Source organism: Carcharodon carcharias, chromosome 1, assembly GCF_017639515.1.
Source record: "Carcharodon carcharias isolate sCarCar2 chromosome 1, sCarCar2.pri, whole genome shotgun sequence".
Taxonomy (NCBI): domain Eukaryota; kingdom Metazoa; phylum Chordata; class Chondrichthyes; order Lamniformes; family Lamnidae; genus Carcharodon; species Carcharodon carcharias.
In genome coordinates, this window is record NC_054467.1 from 124,330,600 (window position 1) to 124,357,544 (window position 26,945).

At 43.9% G+C, this 26,945-nt stretch overlaps 1 protein-coding gene across 1 annotated transcript in view; it reads right to left on the reverse strand.

The window, feature by feature from the left end:
* LOC121275260 (anaphase-promoting complex subunit 4-like) overlaps positions 1-10,267 on the reverse strand; it is a 179,104-nt gene extending 168,837 nt beyond the window's left edge. Inside the window, 1 exon segment of the mRNA XM_041182700.1 lies at positions 10,058-10,267. Within this exon segment, the coding sequence (XP_041038634.1) occupies positions 10,058-10,267 (210 nt within the window).
* Positions 10,268-26,945: the final 16,678 nt, after the last annotated feature.

Sequence of the window (26,945 nt, forward strand, 5' to 3'; positions counted from 1 at the left end):
ACTTCTCATTTTGTTGTAGGCACTGGGAAATCCATGATAGCCTTGACTTTCACATCTCTTTTAACCACCTTACACGTCCAATGGTATGGCCGAGATACATAATGTGTGCTTTTGAAAATTCAATTTTAACCAAGTTTATCACCAAATTAGCTTCTTGTAATTGAGTAAATAATTCTTCCAGATGTTGTAAATGCTCTTCCCATGTAGGACTGAAAACTATCAAGTTGTCAATATAAACAACACAATTGCTCAGGTCTGCAATTACTTTGTTTGTCAGTCTTTGAAATATCGCAGGTGCATTCTTCATACCAAATGGCATGACTTTAAGCAGATAAAGTCCATTTGGCATCACAAAAGTCGATATCTCCTTTGCTCCCTCCGATAAGGGTACTTGCCAATATCCTTTTAGCAAGTCAATCTTTGTGATAAATTTTGATTGTCCCACTTTCTCAATGCAATTTTGCAACCTTCGTATAGGATATGAATCCGCTTTTGTCATCGCATGTACCTTTCGATGGTCCACACATAGTCTTTGTGTTCCATCCGGTTTCAGTACCGGTACATTGGGTGAACTCCAGTTACTGCAACTGGACTCAATGATATCATTTTGAAGAATGAAGTCAATTTCTTTCTGTACTTGTGATAATTTTTCCAGATTTAATCTATAAGGATGTTGCCTTACCGAAGATGCAAGTCCTACAGGCACATCATGTATAGCTAAATCTTTCTTCCCCAACTTATTTTCACAAATAGCTTTGTGTGTCTGCAATAGCTTTTCCAAATCACTTTGACACTTGCCTGGAAGGTAACTCAATATTATATTTAAATTTTCAAGTACCCTCTCATTATCCAATTTGATCAGAGGAAAATCAATTTCAGAATCCTGCATTTCTACTTCTTTCTCATTGTCTACCACTACTAATACCTCCTTTTGGTTCTCTTCCCTGTCAAAGTGCTTTGCAAGCATAGTTACATGACACACCCTCTGCTTCTTTCTTCCTTCCGGAGTATTTATTAAAAAATTTACTTTGCTCAGTTTCTTTTCAATCCTGTAAGGCCCACTAAACCTTACCTTTAATGAGTCACCCAATATTGGTGCCAGAACTAGCACTTTTCTCCAGCAACAAAATTCCAAGCTGTGGCTTTCCTGTCTTCTTTCATTTCCATCACTTGCTGTGATATCGTTAAACGTACCCTAACTAACTGACATGCTCTGACCAATCTTTCTCTAAAATTTGATACATAATCCAAGAGACTAGCTTCTGGATTTTGACCCACCAATTTCTCATAAATCAAGTTCAGTGGTCCCCTTACCTCATGACCATAAACCAGTTTAAAGCCAGTCGATGCATTAGGAGTGTCTCTAATAGCAAATAACAAGAATGGAATTCCTCCATCCCAATCGTGTGGAGAATCCTGACTATATGCTCTCGTCATAGCTTTTAGAGTTTGATGCCATCTTTCCAAAGCTGCTTGTGACTCAGGGTGATAAGCTGTTAACTTAAATTGTTTTATCTCCAAACTGTTCGTTACTTCCTTAAACAGCTGTGACATAAAATTTGAATCCTGATCTGACTGTATTTCCTTAGGTAAACCATATCTTGTAAAATTTAGTTAACTCTTCCACAATTCACTTTGTTGTAATGTTTCTCAAAGGTATTGCTTTAGGAAATCTGATCAACACACCCATTATTGTCAGTAAGCACTGATTCCCACTTTCCATCTTAGGTAAGGGTCTTACAAAATCAATCATGACCCTAGGGGAGAGTGCGAGAGGAGGACCCTGGGACAGGCAGTCAGCAGCACCTTGAGGAGCGTGCAAGAGGAGAACCCTGGGACAGGCAGTCAGCAGCACCTAGCGGAGAGTGCAAGAGGACGACCTTGGGACAGGCAGTCAGAAGCACCTAGAGGACAGCGTGAGAGGGGGGCCTATTTCTACCTGTCAGAGCCGAAGTGTGATGTCAAAGGAAAACAGGTAGGTGATTGGTGGGTATCTCTTCTGCGTCTCTTTTGATTGGCCAAGTGGTTTAAGTGAGGAGACATTATTACAGCTGAAGAGTACAGTTAAGAAATTCACTTTTAAAATATTTAAGATCCAAATTAATTAATTAAATGGAATAGAGGTGGCTGCATAGGCGATGTGTTGCAGCTGTAGTACGTGGATCTTGTGGGCGCAGGTGCGATCCAGTGACCACATCTGCAGCAAGTGTTTGGCTGCTCGAGGAACTTCAGCTCAGAGTTGATGAGCTTGAGTCTGAGCTGCGGACACTGCAACACATCAGGGAGGGGAAGAGTTACTTGGACACTGTGTTTCAGGAGATAGTCACAACCCTTAGATTGATTACATCAAATTTGGACTGTAGTCAGGGACAGGAGGGGGTGATTGCAAGTGAGGCAGGTATGGGGATCCAAAATTTAACTTCGGAGAAGACTTATCCAGTGCCCATGTCGAATAGGTATGAGGTTCTTGCTCCTAATGTGGATGATGGCACAGACTGCAGGGATGATAAGCGAACTGACCACAGCACCGTGGTATTGAGCACCGTTCAAGTTGGGGGGAGAAAAGAGAAATGTAATAGTAATAGGGAATAGCATAGTTAGGGAAATAGATACTGTTCTCTGCAGACAGAGTCCCAAAGGCTGTGTTGCCTTCTTGGTACCAGGGTTAAGGGCATCTTTCCTTGGCTGGAGAGGAATTTGGAGTGGTAGGGGAAGGATCCAGTTGTCATGGTCCACGTAGGTACCAGTGACATAGGTAGGACTAGGAAAGAGGTTCTGCTGAGGGACTATGAGCAGCTCAGGGCTAAATTTAAAAAGCAGAACCACAAAGGTTCTGGATCGCTTTCTGAGCCACATGCAAATTGGCATAGGGTAAATAAGATTAGAGAGGTAAACGATTGGCTTAAAGATTGGTGTGGGAGAAATGGGTTTCGATTCATGGGGCACTGGCACCATTATTGGGGAAGGAGAGAGCTGTTCAATAGGGATGGGTTTCATTTGAACCATGTTGGGATGAGTGGCGAATCATATAACTAGGGTTGTAGATAGGACTTTAAACCAATTAGTCAGTGAAGGGTCGATGGGGGGGTGGGGTTGTTCAACTGAAGGGAAGTTTAAAAATCAAAAAGAAATGAGAAAGCAGAGGTGCAGGGTAGTGAAGAGGTGAATGATAATCAAAGTGTGACAGAAAGGGGCAGAAAATATAAGCAGGAAAGTGCAGCAGAAATCAGAACCGGAATGAGCTGTAATGGTAAAAAGTCAAAGCTTAAGGCTCATTATCTGATGCACGCAGGCATTTGCCACAAGATAGATGAGTTGACAGCACAAATAGAAATAAATGAATATGACTTCATAGCTATTACAAAGACATGATTGCAGGATGACTAAGACTAGAAACTCAATATTCAAGGGTATTCAACGTACCGGAAAAATAGGCAAATATGAAAAGAAGGTGGGGTAGCTTTGTTAATAAAGGAAGGTATCAGTGTGGTGGTGAGTAGTGATATAGGTGCAACAGATCATGATGTGGAAACAGTTTGGGTGGAAATAAGGAATAGCAAGGAGAAGAAGTCACGGGTGGGAGTCATCTATAGGCCCCCAAAGAGTTGCCTCACTGTAGGACAGAGTATAAATCAGGAAATAATGGAGGCGTGTAAGAAGCATATTACAATTGTCATGGGTGATTTTAATCTACATATTGACTGGACAAATCAGGTTGGCTGGGTAACATGGAAGACCAATTTGTCGAGTGCATCTGGGATTGTTTCTTAGAGCAATACGTTGCAGAACCTACCCTGGGAACAGGCTATTTTGGACTAGTGATGTGTAATGAGGTGGAATTAATAAGAGATATTGTAGTTAAGGATCCTCTAGGGGGCAGCCATCACAACATGGTAGAATTGCAAATTCAGTTTGAGGGCAAGCAACTTGGGTTTCAAACCAGTGTCCTCAACTTAAATAAGGGCAATTACAGAGATATGAAGAAAGAGTTGTTAAAGCAGACTGGGAAAATAGACTAAAGGGAAGGCATGTGGATGAGCAGTGGCAGACATTTAAGCAGATATTTCATAACATTCAGCAAAAATTTATATCGGTCAAGAAAAAGGACTCAGTGCTGTAGAGGATGGTGTGTGTGTATCAGCTCCACCTCTGACTTTTGAGCAGTTCAAATCGCTCCCATTCCTTGGGTTCTGGACCTTGGACTTATTTTGTGGTTGTGACAAAGTGCAGCAGACAACTGGTTTTGGTGCAAGAAAAAAAACCTGAGATTATTGAAGTCACAAATTAACTTATAACATTAGGATTACACTGATATTCTACAGACTTCCAAAGTACACTTAGTTAAGAATGGGGAACACACAGCATAACGAGGGAAAATCACGCTACTAATCCCCTTACCCTTATCCCACCCCCAAAACCTAATTAATTGAACTAGGAGAGGCCAGGGATCATGCTCACCAACCACAGTTCCTTGACAGTTCGAAATCTAGCCAGGTAAGCCGGTTGCAGTTTTGGGGTACGCTCGTTGTATCCTCTGGGGCCTGCTGTCCCCACGTGGTCCTGGTCTGTGGAATCTGTGAAGGTTCTTCAGTTGGGTGGAGGGTGTGGTTGTGGGTGGTTGATATTCGTGGAGGCCTGCGGTTGTGGCCTTGTTGTCTTCAGTTGAGCTTGCCACCCTGTGCCCCTCGCGTGATGTTGCCTGCGGGCCTGCAAACCTCCAGATCTCCTTCCTCCGCTTGGCTCAGTTCCCTGCTTAAACTTCTCACTGCCCAAAAACAAACTGCTCACACTCAGATCTGCTGGCCCAGTTATACTGTTTTTTTTTCGAATTTCTTATCTCAATCCAAATCAAGGTTAGTTCTTTGTTTGATTTTGGTGGCTTTCCCAGGTGATTGTTGTCTCGTTGTTTTTAATGGGCTCGCATGATGTTTACCATTGTCTTCCTGCCCCTGTAACTAGTCTTGAACTGAACGCCATTGTATGTGTGGAGTATTGATGGGTTTGCATAATTGCATTGATTGTGGTCTTCCTGCACTCCCCCCCACCCCCCACCCCCACCGTAGTTAGTAGCAATTATTTATGCAATATTTTGATGGGCTTTAGTTTCGTGTTGATTGTTTTAAAGGGAAGAAAGCATATTCTGTCTCCTCTCGTTGTCTGATTTCAGGAAAAAGTTCAAAAGTCATACCCTTGATGACATGAAAAATGTGGGAATTTTGAGAACCCTTCAATGTGAAGGATGAAACACCCATGGTTAACAAGGGTAGTCAAGGAGAATATCCAAACAAAAACTAAGACATACAAAGTGGCAAAAATAGTGGTAGGGCGGGGGATTGGGAATTTTTTTTAGGAACCAGCTGCAGTTGACTAAAAAGCTAATAAAGCTAATTGATTATGAAGTAAATTGGCAAGAAATATAAAAACGAACAGGAAGAGCTTCTATGGGTATATAAAAAGAATGAGAATAGCTAAAGCATGCGTGGGACCCTTGGAGGTGTGACTGGAAAATTGGTAATGGGGAGCAAGGAAATGGCAGATAATTTAAACCAATATTTTGCATCGATCTTCATGGTGGAGGATACTATAAACATTGGATAACCAAGGAGCTAATGGCTGGAAACATCTTGTAACAGTTTTTATCACGAGGGACAAAGTATTTGACAAACTAATGGAACTAAAGGCAGATAAGTTGCCAGGACCTGATGGTCTGCATCCAAGGCTTTTAAAGGAAGTGGCTGCAGAGATAGTGGAGACATCGGTCAAAATATTCCAGAACTCACTGGATCTCAGGAGGGTCCCAGCGGATTGGAAAACCACTAATGTGATGTCCCTGTTCAAGAAGGGAGACAGACAAAAAGCAGGAAACTATACGACAGTCAGCCTAAAATATGTTGTTGGGAAAATGCTAGAGTCCATTTTTAAGGAAAAAATAGCAGGACATTTAGAAAAGCTTAACACAATCAAACAGAGTCAACGTGGTTTTGTTAAAGGGAAATCTTGTTTGACAAATTTGCTAGAGTTCTTTGAGGATATAACAAACAGAGCTGATAAAGAGAAATGTATTTGGATTTCCAGAAGGTATTCAATAAGGTGGCACATAAAAGGTCATTGCACAAGATAGTAGCTCACAGTATTGGGGGTAAAGTATTAGCATAGATTGAGGATTGGTTAACACACAAAAGACAGAGAGTTGAGATTAATGGGTTTTTTTCAAGTTGGAAAGACGTAACTAGTGGAGTGCTACAAGGATCAGCCCTAGGGCCTCAATTATTTACTATCTATATTAATGAGTTGGAGGAGGGGGCAGAGTGCAATATATCCAAATTTGCTGATAATACGAAAATAGGTGGTAGGGCATGTTGTAATGCAGACATAAGGAGTCTGCAAGGGGATATAGATAGGTTCAGTAAGTGGGTGAAAATTTGGCAAAAGGAGTTTAATATAGTAAATTGTGAGGTCATGCGCTTTTGTAGGAAGAATCAAAAGGCAGACTATTATTTAAATGAAGAGAGACTCCAAAAAGTACAGCACAGAGGGATCTGGGTGTTCTTGTGTATGAAACAAAATAGTTAGCATGCAGGTGCAGCAAATACTTAAGAAGGCAAATGGAATTTTGGCCTGTATTGCTAGGGGGTTGGAGTTTAAAAATAGGGAAGTCTTGTTACAACTGTACAGGGTGTTGGTGAGGCTGCACCTGGAGTAATGTGTACAGTTTTGGTCCCTGTATTTAAGAAAGGAGATACTGGCATTGGAGGCAGTTCAAAAGAGATTCACTGGGCTGATTCCTGGGATGAAGGGGTTTACTTTCAATAACATCTAAACAGGTTCGGCCTTTATTCATTAGAGTTTAGAAGAATGAGAGGTGATCTTATTGAAACGTACAAGATTCTGAGGGGGCTTGACAGGTTAGATATTGAGAAGATGTTTCCACTAGTGGGGGCACCTCGACCTGGGGGACATAGTTACAGAATAAGCGGACACTCATTTAAAACTGAGATGCAAAGTAATTTCTTTTCTCAGAGGGCAGTGAATGCCTAGAATTCTCTACCCCAGAGATGTGGAGGCTAGATCACTGGAAGTATTTCAAGAGGAGGTAGATAGATTTTTGAAATATTGGGGAGTTGAGGGCTATGAGGATCTGGCTCCAAAGAATAATTGAGGCCTGAGGCAGATCAGCCATGATCTTATTGAATGGCGAGGCAGGCTTGAGGGGTTGAATGGCCTACTCCTGCTCCTATTTCTTTTGTTCTTATGTTTTTAGTAAAAGATTCTTCAAACGCTGGAATTGAAATTAAAGCTGCTGGCTTAATCACTGCTTATGTTTTCCCTATCACCTGATATGTTCTACAGAATTTGACTACATCCCTATGCAATCCAGGCCAATAAAAATGTTTTTGTATCTTCACCTATGTATTTCTAATACCTAAGTGTGTCCCCCCCCCATTGGAATTTCATAATCGATCCTCACAATCTCATTTCTATACCTAAATGGGATAACAATTTGATATACCTCCCTCCAGCTTTCATTTGCTGAAGCATGATGAGGCCTCCATTTTCTCATTAAAACATTCTGGAATACATTTTGTCTCTGTTTGAGTCAGCTGTTTAATATAAGCGTTGTATTTGCAAATCCTTTTTTTGCAACTCCATCAACGTCCTTGAGTTAAACACTTCAGCTGAATTGTCATCTAGTCTTTCTTCCCGAACAATGTTATCAAACACGGTATCAGCTAATTGGATTTCAACACTTCCTTCCTGCCTTTGAACTGCCTGTCCTTCCTGTTTTTCTTGTTTCAACCTGATCTCATTATCATACAATCCGGAAACAATCCAGGATGCTCTGTCTGTAACACTTATGTTGAAGACAACTCTACAGGCTGCTCAACTAAGGCAGCACCCATATCTGTGACCCAGCTATATCATTACCCAGAATAAATTGAAACCCTGCAATTGGCAACTTTTCCATCACTCCAACAGTCACTTTGCCTGTTTTCCACTTGACTTTAAATTTACCTTCCACAAGGGAATAGGTTCAGCAGCCCCATTAACCCCACTTATTATCGCCCTTTCCTGCAATACTCCCTCTGAGAAACAAATGTCACTATCCCACAACATTAAGGATTAACTAGCCTGCGTCTCTTAAAATTTTAACATATTTACCTACCCCACCCTGTACACATGGGAAGACTTTCCCTTCACAAACAAAATCTTTAAATATCTCTGCAACCTGCTCCTCCAAATTCCCCTAGGTAAATTGTGAACGCATTCCCATTTCTTTACCTATCACTGATTCCCCCTGTTTTACCTGTGCACAAACCACTGTTTTTTCCCCATCCCGAACCTCAGGGCCCACAGTACTTTTACTTCCAGAACTTTTCTGCACCTCTATAACTCCAAGATTTTCCCTGCAATTTCCAGCACACTGACTGTGTGTCCATATTAATTACAATGAAAACACCTCAGTTTGAATGTCACCACTACCCTCAGCACCTTCCTCTTTATTTTGAGAAAAAAAACTTTGAATTTCCATCTACTCCTCTTCCCTGACTACCCACCTTCCTTTCACCTTCCCACTTTCTATCCTTTTCTGATTTAAAAGGGTGACAGTAAAAAGGTTTAACTCTATGAACTAAATCATAATCATCAGCTATTTCTGCAGCTTCCCTTATAGATTCAACTCTCTGTTCCTCCACATGAGTTCTCACTACGGAATGAATTAAATCTTCAAATTCTTACAAAAGAATTACTTCTCTTAGAGCTGCATACATTGTCTCTATTTTTAATGCCTGTATCCATTGGCCAAAATTACTTTGTTTTACTCCCTCAAACTCAATATAAGTTTGTCCAGGCTGTTTTCTCACATAACTAAATTTCTGCCTTTATGCCTCAGGAACCAACTCATATGCACTCAAAATAGCCTTTTTTTACAACATCATAGTTCACTAACATTTCTTCTGACAGTGAAGCATAAACCTCATGGGCAGGATTCCTGGTCGGTGAGTGGGGGGGGGGCGGGACCTGCACACCGACGTGTAAAATGACGCGGAATGGCATTGGACAAAACTCCTGTGTCATTTCAATTTTCCAGTCAGCGGAGGCGCAGCTGAATCAGCTGTGTGCCCGCCGACCTGTCAATCGCCAATTGAGGCCATTTAAAAAGTAACTGCAGTAGTTAAAGGACCTGACCGTCCAACCTTAAGATTGGCGGGCAAGCCAGGAGCCCTGGTGGGCTTCAGAGAAAGCATGGAACCTCATCCCTGGGCAGGATGAGGTTTCATGTAGGTTTTTAAAAATTTAATAAAAGTTTAACTAAAAGTGATGGACATGAACCAACTCATGTGACAGTGTCACATGAGGGGACATGTCAGGGTAATTTTATTTTTCTATTTTTAACATTTTTGAATTTGGTGCAGATCTCCATGAGTCACCACTTAGCCTCAGGGAGATGAGTGCACTCTTTCACGCGCATGCACGAAAGAGCGCACTCCTGGATTAGGGAATCCCCCCATCCCGCATAGCGCATAGCACTGGCTGGTGAACATAACGCTGGGCGGGCCTCAATTGGCCCGCCTATGTGAAATGGTGGTGCCGGGCGCTGATCGTAGGCGCACCTGCTCCTGAACTTCCTCCCCCGATGGGGGGGAAAATTCTGCCCCATGTTCTCTATCCACCAACCTGGATTGTAATAATAATGTCCTGTTTTCCTGTGGCCATTTCAACTGTTTAGCTACCTTCTCAAATAATATAAAGAATGTGTCTATGTCTCTTTCCTCAAACTTTGGAAGAGCTTGTACAAATTTAAACATCTCCCCACTGGGTTCTGATCTGGAAATAGGTCCTACCTCATCGACGGGTGTCTCTTTTTTAACTGCCTACATTTTAAGCTGGAACTCGCTCTCTCTCTTTCCTCCTTTTCTAACTTTGTCATTTCTGATTCCCTTTCTTGTTTTTTTTCTCTCTCCTGCCTGTTCCCTTTGGAAGGCTCTTCATTTTTCTTTTGCCTCCAGTTCAAGTTCTTTCATTTCCTTTGCTTCATTTCTAATTGAAGTCGTATTACCTCCAGCTGTGGCTCATTAGTGTCAGTTATCACTTCCAACTTTAAATGCTGTGCTATATCTTCAATTATATCTGTTTTCATAGCCACTGCAGGTAATCCCAATTGTAATTTATCTGCCAGTTCCAGTAATTGAACTTTAGTTACCTTTTGTAAACTAGTCAACATTATAGCTTCAATTCCCAGACAAATCTGAGCAACTGCCAAAGCCATATTGTAGCCTCACCACTTAAAAACCTCATACCAACTTCAGACTTCAAAGTGCTTCTCATACTCGTAACCTTAAGAATCACCAACTCCAACCCAATCAAGGAATTTCAAATATATCCTGCAAAGAGCCCCTGATTTTTGTTATGACACAGCCGATGATAAATGTTAAGTTGTTCAAATCCCGAAGGGAAAATTGAAACAATTGCCTCAATTTTTTTTATTCATTCGTGGGATGTGGGCTTTACTGGCTGGGCCAGCATTTGTTGCTCAGCCCTAATTGCCCTTGAGAAGGTGATGGTGAACTGCCTTCTTGAGCCACTGCTGTCCATGTGGTGCAGGTACACCCACAGTGCTGATAGGAAGAGAGATCCAGGATTTTGACCCAACAGTGAAGGAACAGCGATGTATTTCCAAGTCAGGATGGTAAGTGACTTGGAGGGGAACTCGATTTGCAGTTTGTATAAATTGAGATGCATGCCTTGAATTCAGTAGTAAAACTAAATTAAACATTTATTAATCGGAGAAATGATTTTAAATACAGACATGGATCTACAAATTACCAGCCTAATATCTATTGTCACCCATGCAGCGGCCTCAGACTGCAGCAGAGTGATGCTATAATAAGGTTCATGCTGCAGCTCGCAACTTGGTGAAGCAGACCATCGGGAGGCTGAAGATGCGGTTCCGGTGCCTGGACTGGTCTGGTGGAACCCTGCAATACAGACCGAGGAGGGTGTCACACATTATCGTCGTCTGCTGCTCCCTTTGCAACTTGGTGCTCCAATGGGGAGATGAGCTGGCTGAGAAGGAGATGGAGGAGCTGGAGGTCTCCTCGGATGAGGAAGATGGCAGCAGAGACGAGGCAAGGACGTCCTCGGTGGTGACGTTGACAAGGATGCGGCTCTCACACTGGCTAGACGAGGCAGGCATGCTCGGGGGGCCCTCACAGTTGCCAGATTTGTGGAGGATGACGACAACATACAGTGAGGTGACCCCATAGATCCTCACATCGCAGTTGTGAACGTTTGACTTCAGTCTGGCTTATGGCAGCGCCAAAAGCCTCTGTGAGAATGCTTCTATCATGGAGATGCAGTGGAGGCCCTAATAGTCGCTCGATCGCAGAAGGATGATGATGACATGCAGTGAGGACACTCCATACATCTTCACGCAGCCTGTGTGAATGTCTGACTCTGTCTGATTGAAGGCAGCTCGCTTGCCCTCAATCAGATGATGAGGGACATCTCATAGAGATGCAGCCATGAAACTTTAGACACATCTGATGCTCTGCCTGTTTTCACTACCTGAGTCCTTCAGGAGCTGGTGCATAGTGTCACTGGTCGCAGATGCTGGTGTGATGGGGGCCAGCCCCAACTTAATTGTCCTGAGAGGACACAGTATGTGAGAACTACGTGGCGCCTACCCACTACATTCCAGCAGCAATGACCAGCACTGACAAGGTGCAGGCATCAGTAATGTTTCCAAGGACTGTGAGGCTGGACCATCACTGTGGTCTGAAGTCTGCACAGAGCACAGGGAAGAGGCTCTGGACCGAGATACCTGCCATTATCTTGTGGAGAAAGGTTTCACATCCGAGTGACAAGAACACTGCTCATCAGGACAAGGAGTCAGGAAGACATTCTTAGATAAAAACAAAAAACAAAATAGTGTATCCGGACTTGAAATGTTAATTCTGTCTTTCTCTCCACACATGCTGTCAGACTTGCTGAGTTTTTCCGGCACTTTTTGTTTTTGTTTCAGATTTCCAGCATCCACAGCATTTTGCCTTTATGACATTCTTAGGAGTTTATTGAGTGAATAGTATGTACAAGTGATCACCACCCATGTCCAGGCTGTGCAACTACTTTTCTTTAACTTGCTTGGCCTAAATAGCGAAGTGGTTATGGTACTGGGCTTGTAACCCCAAGATCAAGAGTTCAAATCTCACAATGGCAAACTATGAAACAATGTAACTTCATCTGAAACAGATGGAAACGTGTTTGTACTCGAAAGAGTTACTTTTCTTTAACTGTCCTAACCCTGCCGCTATATCTTGGTGCTCCCCAGACATCCACAGTGGAAGTGGAGGCGGCCTGCCAGTTATGATATCCTGTCTGTGATGAGTTTGATGGGTGTCCTCTGGAGGACCAAGATTTGGAGAGCCCCGGCCTGCTTTCAGGATCCTGCTGTGGCAGTGGCATCCTCCTCGGCCTGTGGAGCTGGAGCTGCTGAGGCCACAGGAAGAGGGAATTCGGATGGGCCGGACACTCCCGGAGTCACCTGGGTGGATAACCCTGGGGTGTGCACCTGCTGATCCTCCTCCCTATGGGTGTCCGAGGGCTCCTGGCTGACTCCGTGAGTGGAAGAGGGATCTGGAGTGAGATCATGCTGCCCGGCACCCCTCTCGCATACACACTGTTGGAGGCCAACTATGGCATCAGCGATGGAATTAAGCCCGCACAGCAGTGCAGGACCGACATCCTGGACCAAGGTCTCCATGGCGGCTGCCATCCTGCCAGTGTTGACCGTGGTGCATTGCAATGCTGGCACTATCACCTCAGCCTGAAGATGGACGGAGTCCTCCATTGTGCCTTGCAATCTGAGGAGTGCAGCAGACGTCCCTTCCTAATGTTTCCTAGTTTGCCTTTGCAGCTCCAGCAACTGTCACATGACCAAGTCCAGAGACTTGTCGTCTGACTCGCACTCAGCAGGCTCCAGGCCTCTAGCAGCTCTCTGAATGCCACACACCTGGGAAGTCCGTGCCGCTGCCTGCTGCAGATCAGACTGCGCACTGTGCTCAACAGTCTGTGATCCCTATTCTAAAGCTCGGTCACACCGAGGTATGTGTCTCTGCACTGGTGGAGCGTGTGTGTGAGAGCTGTGACGGACTTCTAGGACAGCGCCTCCAGATTCCCCTCAGAGGTTTCTTCGGGGCTTGATTGGAGGCCCTGACTCATTAACTGAGTCGGCTGTTTGGCAGGCATGCCTGCGAAAGCAAGGGGAGATAATTAATGCATGGCAATGGCCTGTGAAAGAGGACACATAACTCATGGCATGGTTATCTAATGAATGTTACACTGCTGGATCCTCATTTGATAGAGCAGCGCCAACCTCACCGTCAGCACAGGACCGGTCCAGATCGTGGCTGACCAGCAAGATGGCTTTGTTTTCAAAGTCCATGAGGACCTTGATTTCAGGCATTCTGCCACCTGTTTGCAACTCTCCCTCTTGTGTGCCAGCTTGTCCTGTATGGAAAGAGATGGAGTAGGCAAGATGCCTGCCAGGCCAAATGGTTGATGTGCCTGGCCTGTGCGGGTCATGAGTAGTTCCATGGTTGGGTTGAGGACAGTGAAGGTGTGTGTGACAGAGTGAATGGTGATGTCCCTTGCACTGGCAGTGAGTAAAGGTCCTGTGGATGTGTGATGGGTTTGTGAGTGTGAGAGCTGGGAGTGATGAAATGAGATTTACACTGACGGAATGGAGGAGATCATTCATCCTCTTGTGGCACTGGGTGGCTGTCCTCTTCTGAAGGGCGTTGGTGCTGACCACCACTGTCACCTCCTCCCAAGCTGGACTGGTCACATTGCTGCCCATCCTGCGGCCAGAACCGGGGCACAGGACATCCCAGCAGGCCTCCACAGCATCCAGCAGTCGCTCGAGGGACCCATCATGAAACCCGGTGGCCGCAGTCTTTTTTTCCTTTGCTGGCCATCTCTCCCAGGCAGAGTTGGTAACGGTGAGCAATGTGCTGCCAGCTGCCTTTTAAACATGGTGGCCGGTGTGATGCAACAGTGGGGTGATGGCAGGGTGGGCAAATGAGACCCTGCCCACCATAGAAATGGCATGTTTCCTAGGAATGCATAAATAATGAGGCGTGAAAACCCGCCATCGCGGCTTGCGGGAAAAATATCATTTTACTCACCCGCTACTGCACTTAGTGCAAACCTGGGAAAATTCCGCCCTTGTGTTTCTTGGATTGGAAATGGATGATCACTTAGTACAAAAGTACAGATGATACTTTCATTGCTCAGGAACTTGATAACTAGGCACTGTGTAAACAATCATTATCACATACCTACTATCCCATAACTTATTTCATAGGACACAGCAATTGCCAGTGAAATAATATGAAAATTACTTTCACTTTCATAAAATTATTCCTACAATTGCGCCAATAGTGGTGGTCGTCTTCTCATTTTCTAACAAGAATCATCAATGGCTCCATAGGCCAAATTGAAAATAGGATTTAGCATTAAATAGTATTAGAAATTCATTTGAAGGCTTTTGAAAAATGCCATCTTTATTCTATGAGTTATTGTGAAAGCTTACCTGCCTGATCTGACAATACGTTCTTATTATCCTGATCTGAATCTTATGATTGTAAGATTTTTATTAGCTTTCTTTTCCAATTACTTCATTAGCTAGAGGCAGTCACCGCCAGTTTCACTGCAAAACCATTCAAATAAGTACAGGGTATTAAAGGTAGAAGTGAAGTAGATAGACCATAAGAAAGGCAAATGAAGTCCTTTGTTTGGTATCCAGAATACATAAGTGTTGAGGGAATGCATGAGACATTAGGCTGTAATGGTATGTACAATTCTGGACACTCAATTATAGGAAGGAGAATGCAATAGAAAAGGTACAACACAGATTCATAAGAATATTACTGGGATGAAAGATTACAGCTATGAGGAGAAACTTCTGAAACCAGAACTTCTCTATCTGAAGCGGAAGGGTGATGTGAAACATTAAAAACATGAACGATTATGATAAAATAAAGAGTGATGCAGAGTTAGCAATGTTTGTGAAGGTGATAATGAGCATCACAAATTTAAGATAATTGTAAGAGATTTAAACAGGAGATGAGAAAAAGGCCTTTTCACAGAGGGTGATTGGAGTTTTCTGATGCAAAATGATGTTGAAGAATGTTCTGTAGCAACTTTTATAAAGGGCATTTGACAGTCTCTTCTGAAAGGATAATATTAAAGTATGGGCAGTGGGCAGGAAGTTGGAATTTAATTTGATGGCTCATGTGGCAGAACTGATGAGACAAATTGTTATGATTGCCGCAAAGATTGATAACTTTTAAAAGAGATTTGAATGTCCTGTTATTAACTGAAAGAATGGCACAAAATTTCATGTTTTAAAACTTTTACTGTAACAAATGACTTAAAAAGCACTATTAACTAAACACTATTTTCTGTTAGCAAATTATACTTTAAACTACAGAGAGGAACATTCCCTATTTATACTTATCATACATTACACTCTCCACAGAATTACAGTCTTACTGCAATCAGTTCCCAGTTGCTCCCAGCTTCCAGTGGGTTCCTGTATCCTCGTTTTGTCAAGTAGTAACTTTGAGTGGCCATCTCGAAACGCATTCATCAATTTTCAGAGAGTTTATTAAATCTGCCACAAGCAGTAAAACCTGTTCCAATGATTCTTCTTCCCTCTGGCTATGCCAGTGTAAATCTGCTGGAATATATAGAAGGCTGCAAGATGGGTCTCTTCGACTAGAGACCATCTTCCTCCTGCATCTGGCTGTGGTAGCTCGCAGAGTCAAGCAACATTTTCTCTCTGCTGACCACACAGAACTCCTATCTATGTGTTATTCGCTGGTTTGTAGGGAAGCCTGCAACCTGATCTCAAAAATAGCTTTCCCTCCTCTTCTTTTCCCCCATGGCAACATAAAACACACTAACCAGGTATCTAGCTGGAAATGCTAAATAGCTATCCTTGATCCTAATTCCCTTTCACCTTAGAAGTAAATGGAGAGTTTACACACAATTGTTTACAACCCAATACCTTTAACACCTTTCTGGGACTTCAGGAGACTCAAGCCTGAATTTTTGTAAAGACAGAGAGCCTCTTCATTATGAAAGTGGTGGCAGAGGCCCAGATCCAGGATTCTCACCCCAGAACATGATACTCACCATTTTGACCAAAGGGGATTGGAGGCAGGTTCTAAATTGCATATCCATGATTCATGGAGGCAGCTGCACATGTACAGTTGCCTCAGGTTGATCTGATTTTCATTAGTGGCATGCACAAAACATGACTTGTGCTCTTTAGACCTGGTAGGAGAAGATCTAAAACTGCCGGAGTTCTTTTGAGAGGTAAGGTACCCTTTTGGATATGGTTCCGGGATACCTCTGGGGGAGATCAGGTGCCATTTGGGAGAGGTAAGGTGCCTTTTGAGATTGTTAAAAGTAATCATGAATGTGTGTAAAAAGAACAAAATATATTGGAACTGTCAAGCTCATTGGAACTGTTAAACTTATTGGAGTTGTCAAAGAGAACTGAGAGAAGGAAATGCCAAGACAGCTGCCAAAAGAGCTGTGAAAATTTCAAGATAGCTGTCAAAAGGAGCTATCAAGCTATTGAGGCATTTAAAACACTTGCCCATTAAATATTTGGAAAAACTGCCTGCAGTGTTTTTTAAAAATCAGTGCTTGCTTTTTCACTCTGTCTGTTGACTTAGCCCTGAGTGCTTTCATGACAGGGTTAGTGCTGCATGACTGATTTCACAACCTTTCATGATTACAGTGTTGTACCTGTCAGTTCAATGATTGACTGACAGCTCCAAATGATTATAAACTCTTTTAAGTGGGACTATCAATTCCAATGCTTGTTTTTAATAAGTGACTAATGTAAAGTTAAATGTAGTGAATTGCTTTTTAATCAATGAAAGCATTTTTTTCAAATAGTAAATTAATCAATAGTCATTTAAGAACTTTATTTACTTAGCTTGGGTCCTGAGGTCTGTCCATGGAGGCTACTGGGTGAGTTGTCATGGTAGATGTAAGGATAAAAGGGTTTGGGGCATGGGTTGGCACTAAGTTGGCATAGGGGCTATATAGGGCCATGAGGGTGAGCAGAGAGGCATAGGTTGGCACAGAGGATATGGGGCCATGGAGGTGTGAGTGGGGGCATGAGATCGCATGGGTTGGCATGGATAGGGCAAGGGGAGTGTGTAGGGCTGAGGGGGTGTGAGGGATGAAGTCTAAAGGGCTGCTTTTTTTTTTGCTTTATTATTTTGATTCATTGCTTTAACAGAGTGCCAGTGGGCTGAGGCAGGCCTTCTGCCCAGCCTACCTCTGCACGTGGAGCCTCCGCAATGTTTCAGGGGCCACCCACCACAACTCACATAAAAACCCTCCCCCTACTCTGCCCTGAAAGAAAGTCTGAAATTCCGTGGCACTTTTTCCCATGTCAGGCTTGCAGAGCTGGGAATTGTCCCTACTTTGCACTCCCGACCCTGGAGCAAAAATTCAGGCCTCAGGCTGCTTATGCTCAGAGACTGCTGCCATTGTCTTCTGGCATAAATACCTTGCACCGGTTCCTCAATAAAACAATATAAACCTTCCTTTGATTTTTGACAATTAAACCACCCAGATTTACCGTCAGGCAGACTTCAGAAAAGGTAACATGGCCCCCTTTAATTACCCTGAATTTAATGATATAGTCCCAAGATATAATCTTATAAACCTCATAATGTTAACAAAATCACCTAGCTCTTTATTTCAAAATACGATGGCCCTGATATTTATGGGGAGGCATGGTGGAGGGGAGAGCCTATTGGGGACTGGGAGCTCAGAAACCCAGGTAGGTGGTCCTCTTACATTTACTGTGGAGCAGAGAGGAGAGGAGAGATTATAGATCAATGGGATGAGGATATATTGTGGGTGTGAAGGGATCAGGTGGGATGGAGCCATGGATTAATCATGGTATGTGTGGGTTGTAGCATGTGGTTAGGTTTGGAAAGATGGGAGACAACAATGGGGGCAGGCCACTGATAGATTGGGTAGGGACTGTGATCAGGTGAGGGGGGAGCCGGAGGGTCAGAAAGAATGAGGGGACCATGAGTAAGTTGGATTGAAGCACGACTTTGGATGGATTAGACTTGCTTGTGTGGAGTGGGAAACAGGTTAGCTTGGTGCACGGACAAGAGCGAAGTTCTCCTGTTCCTCCTGGCCAACAGGCAGTGTACGAAAAGCACTCACCTGTTGTATTTGATTGTTTTCCCCTCACTAGGGAGGGGGTGACATAGTGGTATTGACACTGGCCTAATAATCCAGAGACTCAGGGTAATGCTCTGGGGACCTGGCTTGAATCCCACCATGGCAGATGGTGACATTTTAATTAAAAAAAAATCTGGAAATAAATATCTAATAACGATGATGTAACCACTGCCGATTGTTGTAAAAACCCATCTGGTTCACTAATGCTCTTTAGGGAAGAAAATCTGCCATCCTTACCTGGTCTGGCCTACATGGTACACCAGACCAACAGCAATGTGGTTAACCTTCTGAAATGGCCTAGCAAGCCACTCAGTTGTATCAAACTGCCAAAAAGTCCAAAAAGGAACAAAACTGGGTGGATCTAGACACTGGAAATGTCAATGGCCAACTGAGCCCTGTCAACCCTGAAAAGTCCTCCTTATCAACATCTGGAGGCTTGTGCCAAAATTGAGAGAGCTGTCTCACGGACTAGTCAGGCAAAAGCCTGATATAGTCATACTCACAGAAGCATACCTTGTAGATAAAGTCCCAGACACCACCATCACCATCCTGGGTATGCCCTGTCCCACTGGCAAGAGACCCCCAGCAGAAGTGGCGGCACAGTGGAATACAGTTGGGATGGAGCTGCCCTGGGAATCCTCATCATCATGTTCAGTACCATTCTTGACTCATCAGACACTGAAGCAGTCCATGTCCAAGTGCAGCAAGACCTGGACAATATCCAGGCTTGGGCTGACCAATAGCAAGTAACATTCACACCACACAAGTGCCAGGCAATGACCATCTCCAACAAGAGAAAATCTAACCATCACCCCTTGACATTCATTGCCATCACTGAATCTCCCACTATCAACATCCTGGGGTTACCACTGACCAGAAACTGAACTGGACTCACCATATAAATACTGTGGCTATAAGAACAGGTCAAAGACTAGGAATCCTATGGCAAGTATCTCATGTTCCGACTCCCCAAAGCCTGCCCACCATCTACAAGGCACAAGTCAGGAGTGTGATGGAATACTCTCCACTTGCCTGGATGAGTGCAACTCCAACAACATTCAAGAAGCTTGATACAATATACACTTGATTCACATGGGAGCAAGTACCTTGTGACCTTGTCCAACAGATACGAGGTACTTGCTCCCTGTGCGGATGAGGAAGTGGTCTGAAGGGAGGACGAGCCAGCTGACCACAGCACCATGGCACAGGAGGCCATTCAAGAAGGGGGAGCAAAAAGACAAGTGGTAGTTGTAGGGAATTCTATAATTAGGGGAATTGATAGCTTCCTTTGTAAGCAGGATCGAGAGTCCTGCATGGTATGTTGTCTGCCCGGTGCCAGGGTGAGGGACATCTCTGACCGGCTTGAAAGGATATTGGTGAGGGAGGAGGGAGGATCCAGTTGTTGTGGTCCACGTCGGGACAAATAACATAGGTAAGACTAGGAAAGAGGACCTGTTTGGGGATTATCAGGAACTAGGAACTAAATTAAAGAACAGGTCCTCAAGGGTTATAATCTCCGGATTACTACCCGAGCCACGTGCAAATTGGCATAAGGATGCGAGAATAAGGGAAGTAAACATATGGCTAAAGGAGAGGTGTGGGAAAGAGGCAAGGCATCAGTATTGGAACAGGAGGGATCTGTACCGTTGGGATGGTCTCCACCTGAGCCAATCTGGGACCAATGTTCTACGAAAAGGGTAAATAGGGTAGTAAACAGGACCTTAAACTAGAAAGTGGTGGGGGTGGGGGGGAAGCGTAAAACTCCAAGAAGTATGACTAATGGGAAACAAAGCAGCAGGTTAGCGTGTGGGGGGGTGGGGGTGGGGGGGTTGTGGATTCAACTTCATGGAAAATTATGAAAAAACTGAAAAGAAAGGAGAGCCCACGAGAGGCTATTAAAGTCTCCAGAACACAAAACAGGACAAAGTGTTGGGAAATGGCTAGGAATCTAACTTCAAGCACATCAGATAAAGGGACAACAATGAGAAAGGGGGTGGGAAATTCAGGACTGAAGGTGTTGTATCTGAATGCACGCAGTATATGAAATAAGTTAAATGAGCTTGTGGCGCAGAATTGAAATTGGCAGGTATGATGTGGTGGGCATTACGAAGATATGGCTGCAAGGAGATCAGGACTGGGAGCTAAATATCCAAGGACATACATCTTATCGAAAAGATAGGCAGGTTGCAGAGGGGGTGGGGTTGCTTTGTTAATCAGAAATGAAATTAAATCGATAGCAAGAAATGATGTAGGGTCTGATGATGTAGAATCTGAGTGGGTAGAGTTGAGGAACCGCAAAGGTTCCATAATGGGAGTTATGTACAGGCCTCCGAACAGTAGTCAGGATGTAGGGCACAAGATACATACCGTTTCTATCTCCTGGTGTAAGAAAGGCAAGGTTACAGTGATCATGGGGGATTTCAATATGCAGGTAGACTGGGAAAATCAGGTTGGTAGTGGATCCCAAGAAAAGAGATTTGTGGAATGTCTACAAGATGGCTTTTTGGAGCAGCTTGTGGTGGAGCCCACTAGGGAACAGGCAATTCTAGATTTAGTGATGTGTAATGAGGCAGATTTGATAAGGGAGCTTAAGGTGAAGGAACCCTTAGGAGGAAGTGACCATAATATGATAGAATTTACCCTGCAATTTGAGAGGAAAAAGCTGGAATCAGATGTAACGGTATTACAGTTGAATAAAGGCAACTACAGAGGCATGAGGGAGGAGCTGGCCAGAATTGACTGGGAGATGAGCCTAGCAGGAAAGACACTGGAACAGCAATGGCAGGAGTTTCTGGGAGTAATTTGGGAGACACAGCAAAAATTCATCCCTAGGAAGAAGAAGCATACTAAAGGGAGGACAAGACAACCATGGCTGACAAGGGAAGTCAGGGACAGCATAAAAACTAAAGAGAAAGCATACAATGCGGCGAAGAGCAGTGGGAAACCAGGGGATTGGGAAACCTGCAAAGACCAACAGAGGACAACTAAAAAAGAAATAAGGAGGGAGAAGATTAAATATGAGGGTAAACTAGCCAGTAATATAAAAGAAGATTGCAAGAATTTTTTTTTTTAAAGATATATAAAGGGTAAGAGAGAGGCAAAAGTGGACATTGGACTGCTGGAAAATGACGCTGGAGAAGTAGTAGTGGGGAACAAAAATGGCGGAGGAACTGAATAGTTACTTTGCGTCAGTCTTCACAGTGGAAGACACGAGTGACATCCCCAAAGTTCAAGAGAGTCGGGGGGCAGAGGTGAGTATGGTGGCCATTACCAAGGAGAAGGTGCTAGGAAAACTAAAAGGTCTGAAGGTGGATAAATCACCTGGACCAGATGGATTACACCCCAGAGTTCTGAAGGAGATAGCTGAAGAGATAGTGGAGGCATTAGTGGTGATCTTTCAGGAATCACTGGAGTAAGGGAGGGTCCCAGAGGACTGGAAAATCGCTAATGTAACCCGCCCCCGTATAAGAAGGAAGTGAAGCAAAAGACGGGAAATTACAGGCCGATTAGCCTGATCTGGGTCGTTGGTAAGATTTGAGTCCATTATTAAAAATGAGATTTCAGAATACTTGGAAGTGCATGGTAAAATAGGGCAAAGTCATCAAGGGGAGGTCATGCCTGACAAATCTGTTAGAATTCTTTGAGGAGGCAACGAGTAGGTTAGACAAAGGAGACCCAATGGATGTTATCTACTTGGAATTCCAGAAGGCCTTTGACAAGGTACTGCACAGGAGGCTGCTCAGTAAGATAAGAGCCCATGGTGTTAGAGGCAAGGTACTAGCATGGATAGAAGATTGGCTGTTTGGCAGGAGGCAGGGAGTAGGGATAAGGGGGTCCTTCTCAGGATGGCGGCCGGTGACTAGTAGAGTCCCGCAGGGGTCAGTGTTGGGACCACAACTTTTCACTTTATACATTAATGATTTAGATGAAGGAACTGAGGGCATCCTGGCTAAGTTTGCAGATGATACAAAGATAGGTGGAGGGACAGGTAGTATTGAGGAGGCCGGGAGGCTGCAGAAGGATTTGGACAGGTTAGGAGAATGGGCAAAGAAGTGACAGATGGAATACAACGTGGGGAAGCGTGAGGTCATGCACTTTGGTAGGAAGAATGGAGGCATAGACTATTTTCTAAATGGGGAGAGAATTCAGAAAACTGGAATGCAAAGGGACTTGAGTCCTAGTCCAGGTTTCTCTTAAGATTAACTTGAAGGTTGACACGGTAGTTAGGAAGGCAAATGCAATGTTGGCATTGATTTCGAGAGGACTAGAATATAAAAACAGGGATGTGCTGCTGAGGCTTTATAAGGCTCTGGTCAGACCACATTTAGAATATTGTGAGCAATTTTAGGCCCCGTATCTCAGGAAGAATGTGCTGCCCTGGAGAGGGTCCAGAGGAGGTTCACAAGAATAATCCCAGGAATGAAAGTCTTAACATATGAGGAACGTTTGAGGACTCTGGGTCTATACTCGATGAAGTTTAGAAGGATGAGGGGGGCTCTGATTGAAACTTACAGAATACTGAAAGGCCTGGATAGAGTGGACGTAGGGAAGATGTTTCCATTAGTAAGAGAGACTAGGACTCGAGGGCACAGCCTCAGAGTAAAGGGAAGACCTTTTACAACAGAGATGAGGAGAAACTTCTTTAGCCAGAGAGTGATGAATCTATGGAATTCATTGCCACAGAAGGCTGTGGAGGCCAGGCCATTGAGTGTATTTAAGACCGAGATAGATAGGTTCTTGATCGGTAAGGGGATCAAAGGTTACGGGGAGAAGGCGGGAGAACGGGGTTGAGAAACTTATCAGCCATGATTGAATGGCGGAGCAGACTCGATGGGCCAAATGGCCTAATATCTGCTCCTATGTTTTATGGTCTTACAATCCAGGACAAAGCAACACACTTGTTTGGCACCCAATTCACAAACATTCACTCCCTCCACCACCGATGCAGAGTGGCAGCAGTGTGTACTGTCTACAAGGGAACCCACCAAGCCTTCTCAGGCAGCACCTTCCAAACCCACGATCTCTACCATCTAGAAGGACAAGGACATCAGACACATGGGAACACCACCACCACCTGCAAGTTCGTCTCCAAGCCACTCACCATCCTGACTTGGAAATATATCGCCATTCCTTCACTGTTGCTGGGTCAAAATCCTAGAACTCCCCCCCCCAACAGCACTGTGGGTGTACCTATACCCCACGGACTTCAGCGGTTCCAAAAGGCAGATCACCGCCACCTTCTCAAGGGCAATTAGGGATGAGTAACCAATGCCGGTCCAGCCGGCGAAGTCCACATCCCATGAATGAAGTTAAAAAAGAAATCCTGTAACCGTTAAATCTAAAATGCAGCTAACATGTGAGGCACACATCTTCATTAAAATATTTAAATAACAGACGTGTTTCTGGAGAGCAGGTTAGTCATCTGCTGCCCCAACTGCCTCCATTAAAGCTGAAAGTGGGTGTGATTGAGCCAAGTTGAGGTTGGGATTCCCTTTTTCCCCCATTTACATCTACGTGGGTTAAAATGCCGCCCCCGTCCCACTCAAATCTTCAGGTGGCAATTTTAACTGTAACAGGGACATGAAATGGGCAGTCGTGGATCAGTCACTCATCACACACACTGCCCAATTTTTCTTTTCATTCACTAGTAATGTCAAACTTACCAAAATAAAGCCTTAAAAGTTAAATCCCCAATTCCTTTTGAATTTTTTCAGAAAAGCTGTAATGATTGTAGGTAAAACGTTTCTTACTTTTAGGGGCCACGTTATTGTATTGACGAATCAGCCCTAAGCATGGGTAATCTTAGGGGCAGAGCTTTTTAATTGTGGATCTGGTTCAAGCATGTAGCTTTTACAAGAGATCTGTAAATAAAGTTATCTGTTTCAAGTAAGAAATCTGTCCAGTACACCAAGTTTCTTACAACTGGCGACAAGGATAAATAATTCCGATGCTTCACCTCACCCTCGTGAATGTGCGTATATTAATTCTTAAGAAAAGAAAGAGAAGTATGCCACTCTTCAGCAGAATTGATCCTTATGACTCATCCATAGAATACTGGAGCCGATACGTAGAGCGCCTAGAGTTTTATATTGTGGTGAATGAAATAACAGCAGAGGAGAAGCAGAAAGCAATTAAGTGCCTGTAGGAGCAAGACATATAACCTCATTTGTAGCGTGATGGCCCCGAACATGTCCAATTCTAAGTCTTTGAACAAGCTGGTAGACTTCGTGAAGGCACGTTTTCAGCCGAAGCCATTGGTAATTTTACCGAAATTTAAGTTCAACTCCAGAGTAAGGGCCCCAGGAGAGTACATTGTAACTTATATCGCGAAGTTGAAACAGTTGACTGAGCACTGAGGCTTCGGAAATACACCCAATGACATGTTGCGGGATTGTTTGATTTGTGGCATATACGGCAACACCGTTCAGCACCGTTTACTTACAGGAGTTAATAATGATTTGAAGCACACCATGGAAATAGCACTAGCAATGGAGAGTGCTGAGAGGGATTCGCAGGCTTTACAGAGTATGCAACATGGCAGCGTTCTTCAGTGCGGGGGGAACCTACTACCATGCATGGCCTGAAAACCAGAGAGACACCCAAGAAACAGAAGACAGTCTCTATTGCTTGAAAAATGAAAAGACATACTGGAAGCATCTCAACAATGTATTTCAGAAATTAAAATGTTACCGACGTGGGGGTAACCATGCACCGGAAACCCACATGTTTAAGGAGGCAGGATGCCACTGTTGCCATAAAAACAGACATATAATAGAGCAATGCAGGGCGAAATCGAGACAGCCAACCAAGATGATTGAAGTGCACAACACAACTGAACCAGAAGCTGCTGATTCTGATATCTATGCCCTATACAATGTCAAAGCAGTAAAAACTGAACCTTTAACCATCACCCTTCAAGTGAATAGGAAGCCTCTAGTCATGGAGGTAACACAGGAGCATTAACCTCAGTGGTGAGAGAACACACATTTAAATACCTAAGTGAAGGTACACAGCCACTGAATCTGAAGCAAACTGCAGCTCAACTGAAGACATACACTGGAGAATCAATACAGGTGAAAGGTATCGCCACAGTACCTGTGTCCTATAGGCAACAGACAGCCCAACTTCCAGTGATCATCATGACAGGTGAAGGATCCAGTCTTCTGGGCCCCCAGTGGTTAAAAGAAATTAAGCTCAACTGGTCAGAAATATTTCAAGTGAGGACAGGAGGAATTCCTGAGCTGTTAAGGAAATACAACAGCGTATCTCTTGATGAATTGGGAGAGATATATTTTTGCTCATAAGCCTTATATGTAGATTCGGAGGCAACACCCCGGTTCTTTAAGGCCAGACCTGTGCCTTATGTCCTAAAGGAGAAGGTGGATGCAGAATTGTGCCACATTGAAAAGCTGGGCATCATCCAGCTAGTCCAACTTTCAGAACGGTCAGTGCCCATAGTCCCTGTGATGAAACCTGATCAAACTATTCACATTTGCAGAGACTACAAATTAACTGTGAAGAAGGCAGGCAAACTAGAAATACAAAAACAAAAACAGAATTACCTGGAAAAACTCAGCAGGTCTGGCAGCATCGGCGGAGAAGAAAAGAGTTGACGTTTCGAGTCCTCATGACCCTTCGACAGAACTTGAGTTCGAGTCCAAGAAAGAGTTGAAATATAAGCTGGTTTAAGGTGTGTGTGTGGGGGGGGCGGAGAGAGATAGAGAGGGGGAGGTGGAGTGGGGGTGTGGTTGTAGGGACAAACAAGCAGTGATAGAAGCAGATCATCAAAAGATGTCAACAACAATAGTACAAAAGAACACATAGGTGTTAAAGTTAAAGTTGGTGATATTAGCTAAACGAATGTGCTAATTAAGAATGGATGGTAGGGCACTCAAGGTATAGCTCTAGTGGGGGTGGGGAGAGCATAAAAGATGTAAAAAAAAAAAATTTTTTTTTTTTATAATGGAAATAGGTGGGAAAAGGAAAATCTATATAATTTATTGGAAAAAAAAGAAAAGGAAGGGGGAAACAGAAAGCGGGTGGGGATGGGGGAGGGAGCTCACAACCTAAAGTTGTTGAATTCAATATTCAGTCCGGATGGCTGTAAAGTGCCTAGTTGGGAGATGAGGTGTTGTTCCTCCAGTTTGCGTTGGGCTTCACTGGAACAAGGCAGCAAGCCAAGGACAGACATGTGGGCAAGAGAGCAGGGTGGAGTGTTAAAATGGCAAGCGACAGGGAGGTTTGGGTCATTCTTGCGGACAGACCGCAGGTGTTCTGCAAAGCGGTCGCCCAGTTTGCGTTTGGTCTCAACAATGTAGAGGAGACCACATTGGGAGCAACGAATGCAGTAGACTAAGTTGGGGCCTCATGTCTGTGCGAAGCAAATACGGAATTGGGCAAACAGGGATCCAATTTTGTCAAAATTCCGAGATTAGGTCGAAGGATGATCGAATGCACCAGTCATTGAAGAGATGAGACCATTCCATGCCTGTAAAACTGAGTTAAGTTGTCAAGATGGAATCTTGTTGTGGGGATCAAGAGTCATTGTTCCTTCACAAGGAAGAAGACAACTCTTGTCAGAACTTCACAATGCGTATCCAGGCAGGAAGATGAAGATGCTTGTGCAAAGCTCTGTCTGGTGGCCAGGCATAGGCAGTGAC